The following is a 19,005-nucleotide window of genomic DNA, read 5'->3' as shown; positions in this document are numbered from 1 at the left end:
AAAAAGATTCGTTTACTGATAATAACTTATCGAAAAAAATATTTTCCTGGCGAATTAGCGTTTAAAAATCCAGATTTTTTGTGAAGCGTCTGCAAGATGGTGTCTTGAAATTTAAAATCATTTCTATTTTTGGCATCCTAAGGGCGTCTCCGATGATTGTATGGAAAGATAAACGATTCATAGTGTATGTGTGTGTGGGAATTGTATTTGATTACTTGTAAAGAAGATCTTCTTTTCAAAATGATTCGATTGTTCGTGCTGCATCCAATGAGTCGAGATTTCCTGTGCATTGAACAAATGGTTGATAGAGGATGAGCAAAACAGACTAAAAAAGACAGTTTTACGATGCACAATATTCCTTACTCCAGTTTCTTATTCAGCGAATGATTTATATTCATTTGAAAAACGTTCCCATTCGTTTGTGTGAGATTTTTTTTTCCTATGTCGCTTATATATTTGAGAACGTCTAGCTACGATAAATGTAGGTAATATTTATTTGTATACAATGTAGAATCATTGTGTAAATACAAACTTTATATAGAAGGTTTTTGTTTTGTATGAGCGCTCACTACGGCGCATACTCGAAACAAAGCCACATTTTTCATGTTCGGTTTTATTTTATTTTCGGCGGCGTGTCGCATGATTTTTCCTTATCTATCACCAATTCTTTGATCGAGCTTGTAGCAACCGTACTGTTTCCTCGGTATTCGTTTCGAAATTCGTCATAACGGACGAAGATTTGTCAGCCACATCGAACAGTTAAGTGCAAGCTTTTGTGGGAAAAAGTCGACAATTTTTTTTTTCATCATTCATCAAATTCACATACAAACCTCCATTGAATTGTAAGAATATCATCATTAACTTGATAACTTCTCAACTCATTTTTGCTAAACGATTCGCTAAATAGTAATCATCTACAAATGAACTAATTAAATCATTTTAATATCAATATAAATGGAATTAAGCATAAAACTACCGGTTGAATGATGTGCGAAATGATTTACAAAAGTGAAATCCGAATAAAAGCGACCATATAAAATGACTTTAATTATTATGGGCTTTCATATCGCTGTTTAAAGTACAATTAAAAATTGAGCCAAGAATTAAAATCAAATCTGACCAATAAAACATGCTAAACAAACAATTTACCACCGTACAATCAGTTAAATAATTAATTTTAACGACCAATCAAAAGTGATTATTTATTTTTCTTCGAGCTTTGTGTGGTATTACTCCTTTTCGGCGCACACCGTTTATGTTCATGTTTGTTAAATTTTAAGAAATAATGGGCAACTCGGCAACTATACATCACAAGCGAAAAAAAAAAACAAAATAAAACCAATAAAACTTCAAATAGGCAATAAAAGTTATCGCACATCATAACAATAATATTTATAATCACATACACACAATTTTATTTTTATCGTTGCTTTAAAATGTTGTCTAATTGATTGCGGTCAAATTCATTCATTTCGGCCATTCAATAATCCACATCCAGATGCCATATACAAATGGTCGGTCTATCGATTCACATTTATGATGTTGATACTCGCTCTGGTTTACATTGTGTGAAATTTCGTATCACGCACTTCATAAAGACTCGTCATTTACATATACCCGTAAAATTATAATGCGTTTTTTTGACCCGTTTCCATCAATTGATATGTAAAATTGAGTGATTTTAATCGTCATTAACTTGAATTTAACTGGATCGATTTAAATTTTTAGTGTTTCATTCACAGTGATTTCGCTTTTTGACGTGAAAATTGTGATTCCAATATTTCAACACCAACTCTGGTAAGTTGAAGAACCTTCCTTCAGTGAAAATATTTTCCTTTTTTGCTTCTTCAACATATTGTTTAATATCTTCAGATTCTTAAAACATTAACAATCGTAAAAATATCAATCACAAACTATTAAACAGTTGCTACGCATTGCGTGAACACATCTGTTTGGTTTATTCTTCTTAATCAAATTTGTTTACCTCTTTTTATATAGACTGTGATTTTCTTACCTCTCTATTTAAACACAAAGTATTTACTTTATTTGTTTTAACAAGAAAAACGAACTACATTCTCTTGAATGTTAGGCTCCCTATATTACCCTTTTTTTCTTAGATAGTCCTGAATATTTCTTTTGATTCATTTCGTTCAAGTTTTTTATTTATACGTTTTCCGCACTTTTAGTTATGAAGTAAAAATGCTTTCAACAAGTAAATCAAAAATAATTTTCTCAGAAATTCAGTAATATAATTTTTAGTTCACCATCCCAATTCTATATTCATTGGATACCAATCATTTTCCACGCAGAATCTATGAATAAATTCTTCCATCTTCTACCAAAAAGAAATCTCCAATAATAAGAAACCTTGAGTAATAAATGTAACAAATGGCTGTCCAGCGTCGACAAAATGGAAAACGGAAAGCTATTAATTGAGAAAAAGTGCCATTTGCTTTCACTGATCGATAAGTTACGCATGTGCCCGAAGAGTGTCAGATGCTCGTTAATAAGGTAATAGATGCAAGGGAACGCCCATTTTCAAATGGCCGCCACAAGTCATGCGTATGCGGAACGAATCGATTATTATACATGTCGTCATGAACGGTCTACTTTAAAGCGAACTGTGTGAAACAACTTGAAAATAGCAAGCCAATATTGGGCGGAGTTTCGTCTCGGTACTTTATTTTTCACTGTTTTTCATTCACTCTATCGAAATTCGTATATGGGGAAATTTTAGTTTTGGCGAAGTGGTTAATTGCGGTTTTTCGATAATATAATAATTTATGATTCAGATTTATGATTCAAATTTATTTGGTTTCAAACATGCAAATAATCGCAATTTATTGATTTGAGTGGGATTCTTTCGATTGCTTCATTAAATCTTCTCTGTTTTACTGTAGGCGAGAGTAAAGGAAAGCATTTTATTTGTTTTACCGAAGAAATGAATTTCAGCCGTTCATTAAACTCGATGCAATAAAATCAATTTTCGTTTATTGCTGCAACGAATAATTAAGAACGAAGAGATAAATATTCCACTGAGGCAAGCAATATTGAATAAAGACAAGAACCAATGAACAAAAGCCATTGTTGATGTTATGTGCTTGAGTCTCCAACCGACGCTAGTTTGCTACATTTTCAATAGATGGCCAAGCTTAGGTTGAAGCTTTCCCTCACTGCGTTTTCGTTCTTACTTCTGTTCTTCATTCGTTCTTACTTCTGTTCTTCTTCTTCGACTCTCTCTCTCTCTCTCTCTCTGTCTGTCTCTCTCTCTCTCTGTCTTCCGATTCTATCAATTCATCTGATCCGTTGTGTTAATCATATTAACCATTTCAATTTTATGCACACGATTTCATGAGTTCAATTGTTTGCTCTCCTCTATACGGATAATAAATAGAATAATGAATTTCATTTAATTGGCTATTTAAATTAAAAAGTTGTAAAATTCATAATTGCGAGCCTTGTTGAGGTGAAATTAAGCATGGGAGCTTGCAATTAAAATTCAAATAAAACAACAACCGAAAAAAAAGAAAACAAAATAAAAGTCTAGATAAGGGAGGGAGAGAGAAAGAGAAAAAATACATCTATTTTGCCAATAAAATCCATTTTATTCGAAATTAACTAGTTTACAGCCGTTTAATTTTTTGCCACCGTTTTTTCTTGTATACATAAAGTCAGTCTGATGCTTCAAATTGTGTATTTGACGTTTATTGTGTAAAATAAATAGGCAGAACTTGATCTTGTTATTCAATATTAGCATTGAAGTAAATAATAGAATGTGTTCATTTTGTTTCTAAAAGGAAATTGAACAAAGAATGTTTTATAATCTGTTATGAATTTTCTTTCATTTTTTTCTTCAAATCAATCATTCTTTAAAAAAATAATTGATGGAACTGAAGAAACTCAAGAAAGCCTACAAATTCAAAATAACAACTAATCCAGAAAAGAAAAACCAAGTCATTTCTAATCAAATCCACTTAATTTGCCCTTCATTTCAAATAGTTGCAAATCCTGACTCATTCCTCATATTCATTGCATTAGTTTGAACACAATGTTAAATTGCTCGAGTGATTCATTTAGATTTTAATTACATTTAGCGATTGAGCAATCTAGCTTGAAACTGACATGATGCTCTTTTCCAACATTTTTACCACTCGTCCGGAAAACTTATGTTAATTTCCACAGCAATCCAATCGTAAAACAGCATTACTTTTCTATCAGTTGGATTAATCGTTAGTCTGCAACCCAAAATGAACGAAGGCAAACACATAAAACTTAATATAGAGATAACATTTTATTCTCTAACATGTTTGCCGAAAGAGTAATTTAGAATTCAGAAAAGGGCTCACAGACAAAATATTGGCAGTGTGCATTACGCTGATACAATGCCTGACAATGTCATTTCCACTAATCGATATTTCGGTCGCTTCAAACGCTACTAGTTTCGAACTGGCATTCATGCTGAGGAGAAATTTATTTCCCTTCTTTTTTTACGCACGGTTCAAACTCCCCTGCGAAATCCTCTTTTTTATACTCGCCTCTTTTTGTTCTGTTAATCCCATACACTCTGTATAAATCACAACGAAGCCCTAAGAAGCTTACGGAATACAGTGAACATGTTCACATCTGCGTTTTGAAGCTTGTTCATATCTTTTTTGTTCACTAAAGAATAAACGAGACAGAAATCAGCCGACTACAGTCACTCCAGTGCCGAGTGCATAGTCAGTGGGCGTATTCGAAAAATGATGGCTGCCATAAACAAACACATGCGCAGCTAACGCTGCGTTCTCTTTGAACAGTTTGTGGTGGGGTTCATTCAACGTTTTTGTTGTGAATGAGAAAAAAGACTGTTCTACTCCTTAACTGCTGACGCAAACAAAAAGTATCCTTTGTTAACGAAACCGTACAGTTTAAAACTAATTATTGGTTGCTTTATCTGAAAATTGGAACAAAATCGCCAAAAAATTTGGAATAAAAATGAGAGTTGAAAGTTCCCATAATCCTACAATCCGCCATGACTTTGATTGGATTCGGTGATTACTCGATTCCATTTTTTATAAACTTCCATATTTAATTTGACGCTGTTCATTTTTTGGCATTTAACAAACGAATGCTTGATTATAATGAACATTTTAGTTCATTATGTTGAGATTTTTTAGCAAATTATATTTATTTTGAGTTAATGAGAATAAATGTGAAAATCCCGTTAAAGAAATCATTTTGTTTATGACCATCATTTTAGTTTCATTCGTTCATGTCTTCTGTACATGGTCAATGTGTTGGGAAAATAGGACCAGATGCCGAAAAATCTTCACCGTCGGCTTTGAGTATTGGCATTGCGCAGTTTGTATTGCAAACCATGAAGAAAAAGACAACTGCCGAATAACCTTAGTCGTAGACACACCATTTATTTGAATCTCTTAAGCAAACATGTAATTTCATCAAAATAAATGGATGCGATGATTTAGTGGCAATTCTTGATGCATAATTTTTTTTTGTTCTATTCCCTAATATTGAAAATGTAAACATGTCAATTTTCGACAAACAACGACATTCCATTTTCTGTTTATTCCTATTGTACCTATATGTTCTTATTCATGTGCTAAATGTTTTTCGTTGCGATTGCATAAGTTCACGATGGGGGAGACCCAAATAGATATTACATGTCATTTTGAAATTGGTTTGGTGTCGGATGAGCAATCGATTTCCATACAATGAGCAACAAAAACATGCAATGGAAACAAGTATTTTTACGAGCATTAGGATTGCTTCGATAAATCAATCTCTTTCAATTATCATAAAATAAAATCGAAAGGCTCAATGGCGCCGGCAAAAACAGCCTTGAATCAACATCACATATGTACACACGATGACGTTGCAAGAAAAGAAGAAAAACTTCAGCTACCAGAGAAACAAATATCGACGCAACAGCAGTATTTTTCGTATTATTTTTCCTGTGATGAGCCAGTTCGAATATTGAACGAGTGATGGAAAAAAAAATATTCGGGAAAAAGACTTGAATATAATTTTCAGGCTATTACTCCAAGTCGCAAATGAATAATTAATACGAAATAGAGCCGAAGCATGAAATTCTGTGAAAATTATATCGTCACTTATCTGATTTTTGAAATAATGTTAAAGATAACAAGAAACATCGGCAAGCCTGTATTTTTTTCTTTCAAATGTTAAATAAACCTACGAATATCATGATATAAAATATAATCAGTGCTGCTACACCTATTTCTGGTGTAAAAAAAACTGCCAGAGAATTTTTTCCATTCGTTTGTTTCGTTTGTTAATAAGAATTGGATTTAAATAGACACTGTCAGATATTACAGCCCACACATAATGGTCGCACTAGCAATGGCCATAAAATTATTCATCCATTTATGGCCTGTATCGTTCGGAATATGGTGAGTGCGAGCGAGTGAGAGAACACATTCTTTCGGCCGCATGAAATGACGATGAAAATACATTTTCAAGCTAACCATGGCCATCAAGTAGAATGAACCAGGCTGATTTTATAAACTGTCTCATGATTCGGATGTCTACGGTAAAATCTTGAAAGGCTTGCTGAAGATGCATCTTATCCAGTGAAATAGTTAAAATGTCACATAATTTGTGAATTTTATATTCTGGTTGAAGAGTGGCTCAAATCGTAAGCACTAAGCCTCGGCCACCACAATTTACATAAATTAAATTCCAATCGGCTCTTTCTCAATCACGGCAAACGAACTCTCTGAAGAAAACCAGAACTCTGTTTTTTGTTTCTTGTTGTAATCACGAGGCCGGAATACCGTGAATCGGTTTGCATATTTATAAAGAAAAAACGAAGCGAGCAGCGAAACGCACAAAGTAAAATAATAAATAAGTATAAATTATTTCAATAATAATCGATAAAGTGTGGTACAAGTTGCGTCCCTATTTGAAGTTGTAAATGTGAGGCGTTCGCTGTGGCTGTCGTTGACCAATGCGGTTGAGAAAAGAGAAGAACAAAATAACAACCAACTCCGAAGCCTTGGATAATTTACATAATTTATTAGATTTTTATCACTTTCGAAAACGAAAAATACAGGCACGAAAGGCGAGGAAAAAAAAGAGTAAAAACAAGGTCCGAGGGCAAGAAAATGAGCGTTCACACTCCTCATACGAACACGAAAAATCCGAAAATATCGGCTTCATTAATATATTTTGATTATCTATTTGTCGTTCATTTCTTGTTTCTTCGTGTGTTCTTTTAAGTCCCTCCTGAAAATGGCCTACGTATCGCGTGTTAGTGTATGTGCATGCACATAAAACTCGTTTATTAGCTTCAACAATGTTCAAGAAAAGCACCATTAAAAAGTTTCTTTTGTGATAGTTAATCGTACAAAAATGTCTATAATTTATCGCGGTTGGCTGTTGTTTTTTTTTTTTGGTTCTTTCTCCGTCTTTCGAGACTCTTTTTTCCATCGAATTCAAGCCGCTGCAACCATATCTAATGACGGTGCACGAGCGAAATCTCATCCACAAAAGAATTCTTAATTCGATACCATTTATTCGTTTCAATGTTTCGGATTCAATTCCATTCTGAGTAGGTTATAAATTGTGATGTCACTTTGTGAAGAAAGAGAGACAGAAAAAAAACAGCCCAACAAAAAATCTAATCCAATAAGAACATAAACGAGCTATTTTTTTGAATTCATAATCGAATGTACTCTATTTTTTCTGGGGAGTGACTAGCATTTATGACCGTTCCATCGAATGTTTTCAACGAGATCGTGTGCCCTGCTTTATATGATCCGAAACAGAAATTTATGAACGTGAATTTCCGCATAATGAGATCAATTCGGTGGAGCTCGACCATTTTTCCCAGCTGAAATCTGCATATCAAAAGTTTGCATTCGATAAGGAAAAAAGTTATTTCGTGTTGTACGTCTTTATTCTGGTAGCGATCAACAACTTAATCATATATATTTTGCCATAAAATTATTTAATCGTGCGGTTTATCTATATTTATACCGTAAGCATAATGATAGCGTTCTCAATTTTTTCGATTATTTTCGCCCCCATTTTGTCGATGTGCGCTTTGTTTGTTTGTGCTTGTGTTTGCATTTGGCCGAAACGAACAACATTTTCCCGGGGTAATAACAAAATTTATGAATTTTTCGGGCGCATATCAGGAGCTGAAAAGAAAATTGCTACCAGTTCTGGATGAGAAAATACTTCTATATTAGTCGACAACGGATGGCAAGGAGTTTCGATAAAATTTTATTGGAGTTGTCTGTGCGTAATCATATCTCGACGATGTTCGTTGCCGCGATGCGTATAAAATTTATAAAAAAAGGTCTTTACCGAACAAATGTTATTTTAAAGCTAAAATACAAAATTACACAATTCACCGTAGTCACTCGGGCCCACGATACGTTATCCTTGGCGGCAATAAAAATGTACGCATTTATACGAGAGCGAGATACACTTCTTGTACGCGTGCTGAAAATGAAAACAGCAACCCTATACGGACACGCCAAAAGGATGTTACATTTTTATAAAAGATAGCATGGTGCTTTTCTCTCTCTCTCTCTCTCTTTCGCTCTCTCTCTCTCTCTCTCTCTCTCTCTCTCTCTCTCTCTTCTCGACTCGGGCATTCCATTTGCACAAAGTCGAAGCTGAAAAATATATTCCAAATTTGAACCTGTTTTGAGCTCAATACAAATTTTTATGTTCAAATATGGTGACTCATAAAATGCATAATAAACGCAATATATTTTCGCCTTAAAATCGCACGCAAATGACGAGCACTGGAAGACACTACGCTCGAAACACTGAAAAGCGAAAGCAAATAAAACCAAGTACTAAAAAATCTAATCAAACACTTGACAAAACAGCAACGAATTTGCATAAAACAAATTTTCGTTTCTTAAAGAACGCGCGTTTTTTTACTCTTTTAAACCAGCAACATTGTTGCTCCTGTCGTTCTGTTGTTGTTTTTGGGTGGATCTGCGTTCATTTGCAACTGCAAAGAGTAGAATATAAGGAACCAAATAATGGACCGAACGACCAGATTTTCTGGTTACAATTAACGCGGAAATTGTCATCAGATTCACTGATCTTCTCTGGTTTTCGAATCCTGAAGTCCTTATCGAATGCCAATAAATTTGCAGCGATTCTGTTCTGAATTGCATCAATATAAATAAAAGTTCATGTTTGTTTGTTTTTCCTTGAATGATTGTGGCGCGTTCATTACTGGAAATAATGGGCGATTTTGTGCCATAACATCATGATTTGCGAATGATTTATCTGCATTTCCATTAATATTATCGCGAATCAGTTGGAAAAGTGGCAGTTTTATTTAATAACATATTCGTTGCCTGTTTGTAATGACGACCGAGCGACAGACAGAGAAACAATTGTGCATACGGGTTGCAGCAATACACGTAAACACGATTCGATTTATTAAATTATGTGGTAAAAATGGCATTCGTTTTTTATAGTTGTTAAGTGTTCATAAACATTGTATTCAAGTTCAATTTCGTTGCATACGCTTTTTAAAATAATGTTTGTTATTTTTGCTGATCGTCGTCTTGTTGGTTTTTTTCTGTCGTAATGAAGTGTGGTTAAAAAATGGTTTTTCGATGCATTATGCGGAATGGCTGTGGCGATTGAGCATGTAAAATATAAACTCAAGTTTCCTCAAACAAATGATTCTAGTGGCACCGGTATAACCGAGAAAGAAAACAAGAGAAATACATAGTTTATGATGCCCGAACCGTTTATTGAGTTCGTTAAATCCCCAAATCGTCATCTGATCACAGACATTTCTAATTAGAAATGAGAACATTATCGAATAAAGTTAATCAATTCGGAATGCTTTAAAAAAAGATAGCATTTGAATTGAAATGACGTTGCTTGTCGGTGCTCGGAATCAAAGTCGAAAACACATAGTGGCTCTGTGAATCATTAAATTCAAATTTTTTTCGTATTCCCTTCTGAACGACGAAACTTGAGCATGATGATGATGCTTTTTCATCTTTCCCATGAAAGCGGAATGCGGTGTATTACAAACACACATTTATTTATCAACGCCTTATATATAGCATTTCGACCGAAAGATCGTTCCCGGTCCCTATATATAATGGCTATGTGTACGACCATCGCTCGGAACGAATGCGACGAGAAGAGAGGAAAGAGAAAAAAAAACACACACAACACGTCGACGAATTCTCTTTCGCCATTTTCCCTGTGTGTTGTTATACGCGTGATCCGATGAAATTGAGCTGCCAAGAGCTAGCAATCACGCCGCGCACATTTACAACCCAACACCGCTGCCTAGCCAAACACAGCTCTCTCGCTTATATCAATGTGACCGACGACCAAATATATGTATATGTACATATGTATGTATACAAGTTTTGATTCGGTTGCATGAAGAATTTTTATTTTTCCAGTTGTTGTTTCTTGTGCACAGCGCAAACACTACATTTATTTCAATAAGAAAGACGTCGACGGTTCAACATTTCGTTTCTCCCTTGATTTTCCATCCAAAGAAGCATTTCGTCGCTACTTTTTTGTTTCGTTGTCATTATATTGGCGTTCTAATAAAAAAAATAGTTGCCATCAGTATCTTAATACTTGTTATTTGGGTAATACACGTTTCTCTCGAGTTCAGTCGTAAAATACTCTGGATTTTTCCTTTTTCATCAAGTGAAACTCCTTTCTCGAGTAAAATTTCTGAGATAAATTTAGAATAGATTCAAGTAAATTCCAAGAAAATTTCGTTGATTTGTAAAACTTTTATGTTGGTTTTAATCAGAAAAGGTGATTTTTCTTCGTTTTTTTTCCTAATTACCAATCAGATTTTGTAATTTGTGCAATGTGATTATTTCAAAACGTGAATTTTAGTATTGTGATTTCAGTTTTTACAATATTATCATTTGATCGTGATGGGAAAATTTGAATTTATAAAACATCTGTTGATAGAAATTATTCAAGCCCAACAAAAAAAGGCATTTATTATTATTGTTAGTTTCAACTAACTAAGCAAGCTCGTTTAAAAGCATTTGTAATCATAAGTTGAATAGAAAACACTAAAATCTTTATTGAAAATATTATGAAATGAATATCATTCCCAATTATTTGAGTTTAAATAAAATTTCTATCAATTGTTGCTCAAGTGTGTTAACAGATGTCCCATGAATTCAAAATATCTCTTCACATTAGTTTCAACAATTTTCATAATGTTTCTGTTCATTGTTTTCAAGATCGGAAATAAAGGAGATTGAGCTTAACATCGGAAAAAGTGCAATTTATTGATAAGGACAGAAAAAGTATTGAATTAAAGAGAATTGAATCAAACGAAAAAATATTGTGTGTAAAATTATGACATGCCGACTTTAACTATCAAACAAGGTAAGTCGAATAAGTATTGCACATAAAAAATTGTTTGGAATTTGGAGTAGAAATTTGTTAGTTTCTCGAAATACCTTTTTGGCTCGATATTCACCCTGTATGAGTGAATAGTGCGGTAATTAAATTTCAATTTGCGACCATATCGAATTACATTGGTCTCGAATGCGCCTTTTGAATAAAAGACGAGAGAGAGGGAGAGAGAGAGAGGAAAAATCCGTCCAAACAATATATCAACACACTCACCGTGTGTTGCATGTCATGGGCATTCATTAATGTAATCAAGGGAAATGGAAAAGGCGATGAGAAATATGGCTGAGGTCGACTGGCTTTTGTTTTCTATTCCTTTCGGAAGAAATTCAAATGTTTAAATCCATATTTCTTCTGCGTCGACAAAATGGCCAGCAAAAACTAATAAATAGAGTCAGCTCTCTATACGTGATGTGCTTACGTTTGCGAAGCCGAATGAATGCTACTTTTCTTTGTGTGAGTATTGAGAGAGAGAACGCAATAAAAAACATTTGTTGGATTATTTTGTGTGAAAATCAAAAGCTGCAATTTTATTGGCTTGACGAACATAAAATTGCTTTTTCTCTTAGCCCGTTTTAACGCGCGTTTTTCATGTTACCCCTCATGATGTCAAACGAAAAATTTCACAAACAAAAACATTCTTCGGAGCTCTCGCACACCCGGGGCCGCTAAGGAACGGAAAACGAAACAACAAGACTGGGCGAAAAAAGAAAGAAATATTATTGCTGCACATGCGAGCAATTCCTTTCTCTCGACTCGACATTTCCATTCGGAAAACACACAGCAGCCGACGATGTGTCATTAATATGCTACGCCATAGATATTATGTATCTAACCAAAAGTAAAATTCTTCAACGTAAACGTATTTTACGATTAGATCCAATCGCATTTTGTCCGAATCCCATTTCATCTTAACTTATTTTTCGTGTTTTCATTTGGAATAGTTGGCCAGCTATTCAAATTCCCGCATGTTTTTTCTTCATTTCGCTCTCTCCTCATCGCGCACGGAACGAATGTTGCTATCCGTATCGAAGGAACTTTGTATCACCCTCAAGGATCAGCCCAGCCACGGCAGAGTGAGAGTGAGAGTGTGTGAGCGAGCGAACGAAATGAAACCATCGTCGAAATTGGTTTGGGGTGTCTTTTATAACAAAATGGATGATAAAACACAAAGTGCATTACATCGCGTGTGCTTGTGATGGTTTTCGTGTAGTGAAGCCCGTGTTTTATGGCCATAGATGCTCACTGCGTAACGAAAGTTTGTCTTAGATTTATATTCAAATGGGGCGGCGGCGCAAAAGCATAAACATGTAGCATATTTTATTAGACTTTTGTGCACACCGACGTCGAGGACGACGATGGCAAATGGATGCCGAAGCGGAAAACGTTAAGAGAAGAACACACCAACCACATCGTCTCTTAACCTTTCCTGACATTTTCGTTACGAATTTTTATAGTTTTCGTTTCTCTCATTTCGGTTGATGTATTTTTAACAAAACCCATTCGAAGCGAGAAATTCCTTTCGGGAATATGCCGTTGGCTTTCTTTTGAAATGAAACCATCCCAAACCTAAGACGGTTATTTCGAGAATTCAATTTGGAATGAAATGGAAACAATAAAATGCAGCACTGCTGCCAAATACAATGGGATTTTTGGCTTTCGATTCAATTTCTCTGTAAAATTTGAAGTTTCATTTCCGACAAAAACTCATTTAAAACTCGTAGCAGCCGAAGAGTTTTCCTCTCTATCTCTCGCACTCTTGATCGTCCGTATTTTTTTTTTTCGAAGGTCACAAAATTCAAGAAAATTCCACTCGAATTCCCATTCCATTATTTCGCTTCTCTCGACTTTTATTATCTGTTACACAAATGTTGGAGCGAAAAGCAAATCATTTATTTATGTTTACTAGTTACAACTGATCCAATTTATGGGATTTTATTGCCTTCTTGCAATGCTGTTTGCAGCAGACAAAAGCAAATCCAAAGGAAACATGCAATTCGAACATTCATTTCCATACACTTTCATTCTACCTATTAATGGCTCAAGGTTTTTTTTTCTGCTCCGTTTTGTGCATGTCGGACTGTACAAAAAACGATCGTTATTTCACAGCAATGCCGACGTGCACACGAATTAGATAACAGTAATGGGAAAGAAAATAACAAAACATGTAGAAAAAAATTGGAGCAATATTCCAAATGAGTTTATGATTGTTTGTCTATTGTTATCCATTTTGAAAGTTTGAATCCTCACAATGAATGTTTTTCAAAGGTTTGCCTTTCATTTTTTTTTCTGCTTCTTCAAAAAGCAAAGCCATTTTGTGGGTAACTGTTTAGTGAAAGGATTTCGAACATGTAAAGGAGCATTTGAATTGAAAATCATCATGCAAAAAGCAAACTAATGATTTTATGACCTTAAAGAATGCAATTCTTCATTGCATGCTATGAAGCATTCTTGTTTACTTCAATCCGTTCTGTTTTCTTGGTTGAATTTTTCGACTCTGTGAATGTCTGTAACATCCGACATGAAACAGTTAAATCTTGAATCGTCATTAGTTAACAACTAAAAATAGAACATATCTAATTTACCAAAAGAGTTCAAAGCAACAGCAAAATTTATTCAACATGATCAATTGCAGGGAAAAGTTCATTCGCATTCGTGTACATATCAAAAACCGCAAAACAATGATCTATTCAATGAAAAAGTTCAAGGTTGAATGTGCATCATTCGCTTATCATCGTTCAAATGACACGTATTCAATCAAAAACCATCGAAGAGTTCATTTTGAAAAAAAAACGTCATCGTTTAAAAATCAAATCGAATAATTTTGATTGTTATTGCTTTTTTTATTTGAATTTTATTTAATAATGAGTATGAAGTTCATATAAAATGTGTGTGAGTGATTTTTTCCGACTTGTTATGCTTTATTATGGCTTATAAAATGGTGGACCATTTCATCAGTTCATGTATTGCCGTATAAAACAATTTAGTAGTTATATAATAATAAATGGTTTCCCGTCGCTGGCGCACTTTTGTTCGTTGGTGGAAATAGTGCAATCAGGTGCTCATTTCAGCAAACATCAATAAAATTATATGCACATATCGTTTAGTGTCTTTGGCGTGTGAGTGTATGCGAGTGCGCGCGCGGGTCCACGATTTTCAAATGGCGTAAAATATCGCGATCAATACGCAAATCGGTTAAGCAAAATGCTTAACACACTCGAACTTAAAGAATATTCTGATCTAGGAATCGATTGTGAGAATATTTTCACACTTTACTTCGGTATATTGATAGATGCTAAATGCTGAGCCATTTGCCTAGCGACCATCAAACTGTAATGAATTTATTGAAGCTATAACAATAAAATTTATTGAGCGTTTATAAATTTATTACCGGTGCATTTACTACAAAATATCCCCCCGTACAAATACGCCATTGGCGATGCTTTATTTACACAAACCATTTGCTACTCCCACAGCAAATATTTGATGTTTAGACGATTTGGCAAATCACCGTGTCTGGCTCAATGCAGCTAGCTGCTCAAACAAACTCTGTCGAACGAGTAAATATATCAATGGCCACTGATTATTGTTTGATCATTTAGCAAATATATATAAAGCATATGAAGTATTTCGATTGAAGTAAACGCTTTTCAAAGTAAAATTCTTTGTTTGTTTTGCCGTCGCAACATTTTATTTTCGATGTTGTTCGAGTGCAAATACTACTTCTTCTCAGCCTTCTCTTTTTTCCATTGAAATTGTGTTGTTCAGAGAACATTTGAGAACTAGCCAATATTTTTCATAATGGAAAAAACATGTTCTTCTGATGAAATTTTAATTCAAAAGATATCATTTTCTCCCAACACTTTGAAGCCTTTACATCGTTTATCGTTTAAATATTTTGAAAGAGTTGTGAAAACAAATATTTATATTTTTTTTAAATGCCTTCGAACTTTTTCCCCTAAACTGTTTCTCCCAACGATGTGTATTTGGCCGACGGATAGAATATTTCTACTAATGTTTTCCTTCCAAAAATATGACATGTTAGTAAACAAATGACGGGCGGCTTCCCTCGAAGCAGGCAAATTAAACGCGAAATGTCATTTAATTATTTATTAATAATTGAGTTAAAAGCATGTAGTGAAAATGATATGCGAAAGTGTGAAAAATAATTAAGTTACAACATTTTTATTGGTAATATAAGCCAGCAAGAAGCTATTAGGAAACAAAAAAAGTTAACCAACAAAATCGTTGTAACTCTTTTGGAACTAACGGGGAGAGAGAGAGAGAGAGAGAGAGAGAGAGAGAGAGAAAGAGAGAGAGAGTACATATGTGGTATCGGAGGAAGGAAATCAGTTCACTTAATGATTTGACTTATGGCATAATTGAAATAAAATGTAAAGACGACAGCAAATAAAGCGAGTGTGTCTGCTCACATAAAAAAGCTTCAATCTGTATTCAAACAACCGAGAACATTACGATAAAAACGCAGACGACATTTGCTTGTACTTGCTGCTTGCGAGAGTGAAAGAGAGTGCACGACTAAAAGTTCGAGTTAAAATGTGAATGCACTTAAATTACCATTTACAATCACACATAAACCGTCCGTCTATTACCCATTAAATTTACCTAAAAACCAATTGAATTATAACAATAAGGAATTTTCTCCTTTTTGCCAATTTTGCGCTGAATCCATTTCTGCCTCACAATCTTTTGCGCACACCACAGACTACCGAACCGAAATGATTTATTTATTGAGCAATGGCAAACGCGAAATAAACGATTCCGTTTTTAGTGAATGAATGAAACAAAAACGTCCAATGAAACAACCGGCAAACAACTATAATTGACACTAAATTTTATTTTTGTTTTATTTATTTTATCAATAAATAAAACATTTTATTACTACGTATTTCCAATAAAGAACTGTTTATGATCTATGTATTACTTCAACGCGTTTGACTACGCACGTTCACATTCAGCCAGCGAAACGAGTTCTTATGAACGCGGCAATTCAACGGAGAAAATTTTCCTTGGAAAATAAATAGGAGTTGAAATACGATTCATACGTTCTGTTTTTTTCTTTTGTAAATTAAAATGCAATAATATAAAAATAAATTTAAGTGCTATTACAATGTCTGCGATTGATAAATTTAACACGATTTTGTCCTTAACGGTTTTTTGCGTTCAATGGACTGCTTTTACTTAACAATAAATGTTGGTTCGATGATGTCAAAGTATCACATATCCGAATGTGGTTTGACAATTTTCAACTTTCTTTATATGCTTTGAAAGTTGAGCATTGTCTAAACAAAGCTTTCACACGATCCATGCGACGCTTTTTCATCAACTTGCCGCCACTTTCCACTTACGTTCTGTAGATGGCATTCACTTCGACCGTCGCTTGTTTGTTGAGAGGGGCGACACTGAATTTATCCAATTCGACTGGGAATACAGCTATGGTATACTTCAATGATAATTCTTCGTTTTATCAATTTTTCTTAAAAAAAACAATCTACTCTGTGTTTCAATTCACAGAAATATCACCAACAAATTACCGTTGCCACAGCCTACATAGTTTAATCACACATTTGAATATTCCGGTGGGAAAAGAAAATTAATGGAATATTGTTTTAATTCATAATGAAGTCATCTGATATCATACTTTTGAAAAATGGAAGGAATAATATATACATATATATAGTTATTGAGAAATTAAAAATTTCGTTGAACAAAAAAAAACAATACCATTATGTGCCGAGAATGAGCCTCGCATTACTTATTCAAAGAAGATTTAAAAAAACAGACAAGCAAAATAGAGAAGCAAATTAGAAAAGGGTGTGCGTTTCAATCTTTCCCATTATGACTCCATTTCACGAAATATAAACGTTTCCACCTACAGCTACATGTTATTGTTGTTTGTGTTTTTGTATTTCCTTTTGTTTCGGCATGTATTGTGTCCGTATCGTCGAGAAACACGAGAATTCAAAACAGGAGGCAAATATAACTGAAATCGATGCCAGTTTATTTGAAATGCTTGTACAGTGCGAGTCATTTAACATAAGCAATGGGATAGCTAGGATAGAAGCATATGAAATTCTATACGGATGTCAATAGTATCATTTTATGGCGTTCAACATCAGAATACACTTAAAAGAACAAAACAAAAAAAAGTCGAGCGAGAGCAGCAGCCGCAGGCATTTGGAAGCCGATAGGCAGTGGATCGCAATTTACGCCACGTCAATGGAAGAATGGTTGTATCCTAGGAACGCTTATTTCATTAAATACGAAGCGTATCGTAAAACCTAATCGATAAATTATTCTATTCCAGATAGGCTTCGAAACGTCGACTACTCGCTGATAAGGCTTAATTGCAATGAACCATCGTTGGAGAAACAGGAAAATCGAATTAGGCTATATTCATCGCCTCTCTTCATTGGCCTTCCTTTGCTTTGCTGCTACAATTTCATTCTCTTCCACACACGCACACACGCACACAATGGTTAAGCATTGTGATTCGTGCGCTTGTTGCCTGTTTTAAATGCAAATTGTATTCTTGTTCGTTTGCATTTCAAATATATGCGAAATTGACGCGAAGCAGATTATTTCGCGAAATATCATTTCAGGACTTTAAATGCTGCCGTTCATCCATTGTACACGGCGCGCATATCATCTTATTTATCTAACTTTCTCCATTGCCGCTTATTTCTCTTGACTCCTTAGCACTCCCGGTTAGTTTTTATTAATCCATTTCAATCTCAATTAAACGTTCGTTCCCATTTGATAAGTTGCAAACAACAGTAAAACGGAGATATAAGAATTTTTATTATTTTTTTCCTCTTCGGTAGGATAAAGAAGAACAGAACATGCTCGTTACGAATTTTCCTCTTTTTTCTGTGCAGTTTCTCTTTCCGAGCAGGAGTTGCATACTTGCACTAAGAAACTATCTGATTACACAACATGAAACCTTGGCCAACGGTGTTTGTTCATTTTTATAATTAAAAAGTTATTATGATTAAAATTGTTTTCCCGATATTTTCTGTGCATTTGATGAGACTCATGAAATCGTGTGCCCATTCAAACAATGTTGCAAAGTAGAATCGAGTTTTTTCCCGTTAGATTCCTTGAGTTCGATTTGTCGATTATGATGTTATCGCATTCATACGTTCAATACGCTCATCACTTCAATTCAATAATAATAAAACATGCGCTGAATATTCTCATAACTTACTGTTTGATTGTAAGTGGTCGATTGCCTTGCATTTCTCGCGATATCGTTCAGTATAGCCTTCACTCCTAATTAATTAAATTTGTGCGCTTTCTCGAGTGAATGTGTTGCGGCTGGAATGTTTGTATGCATTGAACTGCATTAAAAAAAACGATCGACCATTTCATGTCAGTGGACACTGCAATGAAATTCAAACTTCGACGAAATTATATTAGACTATTAAATTTTTCGCGTTGCAATAAAATCCGGAGCGTGAAACCAAAAAAAGCAAAAGAAAAAATTGGATTGTCCAATCGATGAATCGAGTTAAAAAGTTCTGATAGAGAGAGAGAGAGAGAGAGAGAGAGAGAGAGAGAGAGAGAGAGAGA

At 34.4% G+C, this 19,005-nt stretch overlaps 1 protein-coding gene across 4 annotated transcripts in view; it reads left to right on the top strand.

The window, feature by feature from the left end:
- Positions 1 to 1,742: 1,742 nt before the first annotated feature.
- The window catches only part of LOC129568593 (homeobox protein abdominal-B), a 43,119-nt gene continuing 25,856 nt past the window's right edge, over positions 1,743 to 19,005 (top strand). Inside the window, exons 1-2 of one of the 4 annotated variants that reach the window (XM_055446676.1) lie at positions 1,743 to 1,797; positions 11,238 to 11,385. In XM_055446676.1, coding sequence (XP_055302651.1) covers positions 11,361 to 11,385 — 25 coding nt within the window. In that variant the 5' untranslated portion in view covers positions 1,743 to 1,797; positions 11,238 to 11,360. Of the gene's footprint in view, positions 1,798 to 10,469; positions 10,795 to 11,237; positions 11,386 to 19,005 lie in introns of those variants that run through there. The other 3 variants (XM_055446677.1, XM_055446673.1, XM_055446674.1) reach the window with 3 other exon arrangements.

The sequence above is a fragment of the Sitodiplosis mosellana genome, unplaced genomic scaffold, assembly GCF_009176505.1.
Source record: "Sitodiplosis mosellana isolate CC-2019 unplaced genomic scaffold, AAFC_SMos_1.0 Smas_scaffold_21, whole genome shotgun sequence".
In the NCBI taxonomy this organism is placed as follows: Eukaryota; Metazoa; Arthropoda; class Insecta; order Diptera; family Cecidomyiidae; genus Sitodiplosis; species Sitodiplosis mosellana.
This window is presented reverse-complemented; position numbering and strand designations above follow the sequence as displayed.